The sequence below is a fragment of the Indicator indicator genome, chromosome 14 (assembly GCF_027791375.1).
Source record: "Indicator indicator isolate 239-I01 chromosome 14, UM_Iind_1.1, whole genome shotgun sequence".
In the NCBI taxonomy this organism is placed as follows: Eukaryota; Metazoa; Chordata; class Aves; order Piciformes; family Indicatoridae; genus Indicator; species Indicator indicator.
The window spans coordinates 16,996,007-17,002,285 of NC_072023.1; the positions used below are offsets into that span (position 1 = coordinate 16,996,007).

At 41.7% G+C, this 6,279-nt stretch overlaps 1 protein-coding gene across 1 annotated transcript; it reads right to left on the minus strand.

Annotated features, from left to right (window-relative positions):
• Window positions 1-732: 732 nt before the first annotated feature.
• Window positions 733-4,691, minus strand: ETFBKMT (electron transfer flavoprotein subunit beta lysine methyltransferase). Its single transcript, XM_054386893.1, has 3 exons — window positions 4,372-4,691; window positions 1,760-1,890; window positions 733-1,088 (listed from the first exon to the last, which is right to left on the minus strand). The coding sequence occupies exons 1-3, from the start codon at window positions 4,689-4,691 to the stop codon at window positions 733-735; spliced, it is 807 nt and encodes a 268-aa protein (XP_054242868.1).
• Between the last annotated feature and the right edge of the window lie 1,588 nt (window positions 4,692-6,279).

Below are 6,279 nucleotides of genomic sequence, written 5' to 3' on the forward strand. Positions count from 1 at the left end.
GCTTCCTATGCTGATAGATTGACATTTTTTTACCCCTGAAAAGTTAGGGAGTGTAGATCATTTGACCCTACTCTCTAGGTTATAAAGTTATCCTATAGCTCTTACTACTTGGTCACTTTCCATGTACTAAACATTTTCACTTTGGCTAGAAGTCAAGAAACATATTTTAGATTTGTCTGCAACTCCTCAGTAACCACTCTGGCAGCTTTGAGGAAAGTAAGATTTTGTTACAGAGAGGAAGGGGGAGATTCAAATTAGTTATTTTGACATTCAGAAGAGATATCCAGAAATAGAGCAAGGCACTTTAAGTTGAATGTAGTATGAGCTAACAACCTAGCTGAGAGTATTATGAAGGACAACAGTAATTTTCTCCATAAATAAGCTGCAACAGTCTGTGAAAGCAATACAGTAACCTTTCAGCCACCACCTTCTCCCCAGAGCAGTGTGCTGGACATCCAAAGCATTTTGCAACAGTGTCAGGGAGCAAGACATTAATATACATGAAAAACACCAAGCATGCAAACTCTGACATGTAACTTGTCTTTAGATTTACACTTCAGTGCAGGCTGCTTGGAATACAGTTTTTACCTCAAATAACTAAATTCAGTACAATGAAGGTATAGTAATTACTTTGCACCAGCAGATAAGCTCCATGTTTAATTCCCATTTTCATTTTACACACTTAGAAAAGAAAGCAAACCAAGTGAGACAAAGTTTGTTAGAAAGCCAGCTTCAACAGCTTTCTGAGGGCTGGTAACTCCAGACAATACTTGATGTTAATCCATTGTTTTCTTGTCTAGTGTACTCGGGAAGGGAATATTCTATAACTTTGTGCAATTGGCTGCGAATGCTGTGGTTTAAAAACTGATGTCTGCCAGGGTCACCAATCAGCACTTCAGTTTGCTGTATCCTGATGCTTTTCCTCAGCCAGTGATGCAGACCATCAGCAAGTTCTTCATCATAAAACATATCTCCTAGAACAATGAGGTCCCAGTTGCCAGCCTCTGAATTAATGATGTTCTTAATGGTGATGGGGAAGGGAGTCAGGCGGTTCAGTTCACAATTCAAGATCATTGCCATTCCTGCAACTGAAGAAAATTCAAAGTCAAATGAAAGTTATGTTTTAGGATTCTGCCCTTCACCCTCCTGACAAATTTCCTTGACACCTCTTTCCATTTAATCTCTTAAATATTTTTGTTTATCCTGTGTAGGGATTTCCATGGTTTCTATTATAGGTCAAAATCTGTCATGAAGTGATGGAATTTTATCCTTATTGCACCATGACACAGGAAAGAACCAATGGAAACCAATCGCAGTCAGACCAGAATATCCAACTGCCTTAATCTATGGATATACTTCCTCCCTAACCAATGACTTAATAAATTATTAATAACCCAAATTCATAAGTCAGTTATGGGGAAAAAAAAAAGTTATGGGTGGAACAGGCAAAATCTAGGACCCAACATAGCAAAGTGCAGGAAAATGCTGTGGTTCTGCAGTGAAGCCAAATTGCCATCTGCAGTTGGAGTTCTCTTCCAAACCAGCAGTGCTAGTGTATTGGCAACATTTGATACAAACGTTGCTGTCTGTCATTCAAGGAGCTAAGGAGATACGCTCATGCAGAGGAGGCTGGTACAATCCAGCCTCTAATACTGGCAAAATCTTTGGAACCTGAGTTGCACCCAAATGGAGCAAAGTCAATGTTTAAAGTGCCTTTAAAAATAAATATCTTTACACAGATTAAAAAAAAAGGCCTTACTAGGGTCAATGTCATTAGCAAGGACTTGTGATGCACCACTCATCACAGCAGCTATTGCTGTAGCTCCACATCCACTTCCAAGATCCAGAACTGATCGTCCTTTAACAACACATGGATTATCTAAAATATACCTGAAAAGAAAAACTGTTAAAGCCAAGAGTAGCAACCAGAAAATGAAAACAGAGTAGCAGTGAGGAGAAAAAGCATTTAATTGCTGACACCTGCCATGAGGAATCAAGCAAAATCCTCTAGGCTAGAAACAGAGGAAAACTGACGGAAAGCAAGCAGCAGTTTCTGTTGAATACTGTGAATCACACAGCCATTCTGAGGGTTCAGAGCTTCAACAATTGCCTTGAAACTGAATCTTCTGCAAGGGAGGAGGCTCTAGGTGACAAAAATTACTGCAAAGTACCATAAATTTACCACCAATTTCAATAACTTCTTTTAAACTGGAAAAGAATTCTAAAAGGAAAGTGATGGTAGACTGCACACAGGGCTACTGATAAGGACAGCTTTTTCAGGTGGGCTCCCACACAGAGAACTGTGATGAAAATGGGAAATGTTAAGATTGGTGTCAATTGCAAGCAGAAGATGGGAATGTCTAGACCTAGAAGCCCCAGCAGGAATGGCAGGAGGAGGCCTAATAAGTGTGTCCAGTATTGATGGCACCTAGATCCCAGCACATCTGCATACATATTCCCAGGACCCAAGGCAGGGAGAATAAAAGACATTATAACCTTCAAGCTAAGCAGTTCAAGCCATTAAGTCAGGATTAAGAAGGTTGAGACCAAGACTGAAGACACAAAATACCAGATCAGAAACCCAGGAAACATGAGGAGGACCTGACATGCCATGCATCTTGTCCTACATACAGGTCATCACAAAGAATCCTAGCAGACAGTTTGCACAATGCAGAGCATGGTGCTTCTGAGTATGTGGTTATGAATCCAATGAGAGAAACTGGCTCAGTTTTAGTGAAAATCACTTTCTGCAGAGAGGTCTGGCACCCTGCTTTGCTACTGTTACCATAATGTTGCAGCATTATTTGCTACTCTGAAGCTCTACAGATGCTTGCTTTCTGAGGGCACCTAGGCAGGACATTTGTGCAGATGTCAACAACTCAGATGTTTGGTAATCACTCTGAGGCCATCACTCCTCTGAGAGCCTCCAGTTTACCAAATGGCAGAGGACAGGGGTGGGACCTTTACAGTAAGTGCTACAAAGTTTCTCCTTTCTAGGGGCTATGCTTGTATTTGGAATTACTTTCCAGCGGGAGCTTGTGTAGATCACGACCTGGCCTAATGCTGCAAGTGCCTTGTTTCCAGCGGAATGGTTCTCAAGTTACCACTAACGATTGTGGTGACTTAGGATAACTGGAGCCCACTGTATCCCCTGGCATAGACACAGGGCATTACTCTGTTGTTGGAGGCTGCTGTCTGCCATGCTGGGTTACCAAGATATCTTAGGTTACACCAAGAGGAATAGCTTGGAGACTTCTGATGTGGAAGTGCCAACTGTGAAACTAGTGCAGTTATGGAAGTGACATGCTTCCATGCTCCTTTTTTTCATTTTACTTTTCCAGATGATGCAGCTAATTTCTGACATTCTCAAAAGACTTAAACAAGCTCATAAATAATAAGTCAATAAAGTGGTGAAATGCCAGATAATTATTAATGCTACCCAAATATGAGTCATACAATTAAAAAAAAAATAAAAAAACTTTTAAAAAATTAAAAGTTGATATAATTTTACCTAACTTAATTATTTAGGAGTATTCTAGTTTGTCTACATGACAGGCTAATTAACTTGCAATTTAACTGTAAGATTCACCTTTGTCTTGGTCAAAAACACCTTCCTATTTATGCTTTCTTGCAGAAAACCAGCAAAGCTCCAGTTCAGATCCTTCCCTTCCATCTGTGTGAGGAATGTCTGACAGCTTGTTCTTTGCTGTATCAATTAAGAACTTTTTCTCCTGTGAGAGATTTAATTTTACAGACTAACAGAACTCTAGTTCCTGAGTATCAGGAACCTTAAAGACATCTTTACAGTAAGTGGCCAAAATGGACTCTGATGTGACTAAAAGACTGCCACAATAATGCTTGACAATAAAGCTGCGGAAATCCTAAATGCAGAGAGTGAGTCAGGCTAACCAACAAGTGCATCAGCATTAACCTACTTTTCTCAGCAGGCCAGACAGATCCACGGTCCTGTCTGTCTCCTACAAAACCCCCAGTGTGTTACAACAAAATAGCAGTCCTCCTGTTTGGAGTGATAATGAGTGGTAAAATTAAACACCTCACTTTTGATGGTAACTGCACACCCTTACACAGATCCAAATTCAGCCCCGTTGTCAACACACATATAACCACTGAAGACAACACGTTTCAGCTTAAGGACCATAAGTTACTCTATATACAGCAGGTGCTGGAACTTCACCGCCACCAGCAGACACTGTGTTTCTCCTGTGTAAGCAGAGGAGTATGGATAATGTGCCTCATACAAGGCAAATGCACATTATTAGGAATTACTGCAAACAGAGACAGGTCTGACATTCTGGACTGCAGCAAACTGAACTTATCAACTTTGGTTGCTTTTGGTTACATGCTGTGTACCTGGAGAGGGCTTGGCCTCCTGGCCAGTAAATTGCCCAGAATGGATCCCCATAAGGCCACAGGTCAGGTTTTTCCCTCCAGAACCTGCAGCGAGGGGTGAGGAGGCGCAGTCGTATCTCTGGCGTGAGGTGCCCACTGCTGGTGACCTCTGTATTCTCCTCCAAAAATGCTCTCACCTCAGGGTCCAAAGACTTGCCAGTGCCCCAATGGCAGCAGCGCTTCCAGCGTAGAGCAGGGCCTCCCCTCCTGCTCCTCCAAGCCTTGGCAAAGGTGTTCTGCCTGCCCAAGAGAAGGAGCCATTTCCAGCTGCGGAAGGCCATGTGTCCCTGGGAACGCTCAGAGTACAGTGTACCTAAAGCAGGTGATGAGGCAGAAAGCTTGAAACAAACTCACAGGATGTTGTTTTTCATAGTGATGGATGACAATTCCTGAATGGAGAACAATGCCATGTAGGTAAGTGTTTCTTCAGTGACTTCAAGGCAATGCACCACCAGGACTTTAGGAAGAGAAGGTCAAATGTGCTGTCATTTGACCATGAATGCATGCCTTGTCCCTGCCCAAAAAAAAAATTTGAAGTATGAAAGAAGCAATATATAAGGAAGAAGCTAGCACTTCCCACTCAGGAGACTGCTATGAACTAAGTCTTCACACTGTATATTTCATTACTTCCATTTTTCTCTATTTGTTGTCCTGATTTCAGCAACTAGAGTACCAACTCTCTGTTCAGTGATTTTACTTTTCAGCTAGGCCTTTTCTAAGTAACTGCACTTTCTAAAGGTAACAGCATAGTTCTCCAAACAGTACTTGCTTCTAGAAGTGATAACACTTGGTGTTTATAGTTACCACTAAGGATTGGATCCAAATGAGAGTAGGGGAATGGAAGCATAATCCATACAAACTCATTTACTGACACTGTTTCATTAATGCTATTTTGGTTGGGTTTTTTCCCAGCCTGTAATTCTCTTATTCCCTTTCCCTTCTTCCTGGGAAGAAAAAGAGGTTAATAGAGAGTAACTGTCATTTGTTTAGTGGCTGGCCTAGCCTCAAGTTGTGGTATTTGTCTGTATCTTGAGTTAAAGTTATATGTGTTTAGTGGCATTTTTGTTGTGCTGGCCTCTGCTTTAGGTACTGGGGGTTAGTCTGATCACTTACTAAATGTTAAGCTGTGAACTTCCCTCCTGTAACACTTTGCTGTTTAAGCTGATAGTCCAGTTAAGTTTTTGTTTAAATAACCGGCTAAGGGCTTTGTATTTTTATTATAAATAAATATATGTGACTGAACATTTTGCATTTTCCCACATTCAAGAATGCCACTCAGCAGAATCTGTGTAATTAATGAATGCTTTCCTTCTTGAAGGCAGAGCTATATAGTCCTCATCTGCCTAAGGGAAACACGAAGTTAACTGAGCTCAAATATAAATCTTGTCAGCTAGTTCTGTATGCTGGTTTTTCCCCATGAATTGCTGCAAATTAGCAGGGCTGAGATGCAGTAGCAGGTATTTTGCATTGCCTGACATGATGGTTACTTTTGAAATTAAATGTCAGTGAAGAAATGGCTGCCAAGAGCTCTGTGCTCAAAATGCCGAACTGAGAGGAAGGCATCAGGATTGATATCCTTGCATTTGACACTCCTGGCCTGCCCAGCTTGCTAATCAGTGGGTGAGTGGAACTTGGAAAAGGGGTCAAAACCAACCAAAAAAACCCAGCCTAATCAACAACAATTCCTGTGCAATGTAAGCTTTTCGTTTGTTTGTATGTTTGCAAGCAGCAAGTGCCTTTCAAAGCATCCCCATGCTTCCCATCGCAGGAAGCCAGACCTAACCAAGGCCAAAAGCTGCCCGGGAGGCAAGTATGTCTCTGTGACCCAGCCCTGGGGCCACGAGTTACCCGCCTGCACCTCGGGACGAG

Coding starts and splice junctions, on each gene's coding strand:
- ETFBKMT (XM_054386893.1), bottom strand. CDS start 4,691: ATGGCCTTCCGCAGCTGGAAATGGCTCCTTCTCTTGGGCAGGCAGAAC. Junction 1,891..4,371: donor GGAGGCCAAGCCCTCTCCAG/GTACACAGCATG, acceptor TTTTCTTTTCAG/GTATATTTTAGATAATCCAT. Junction 1,089..1,759: donor TGCTAATGACATTGACCCTA/GTAAGGCCTTTT, acceptor AATTTTCTTCAG/TTGCAGGAATGGCAATGATC.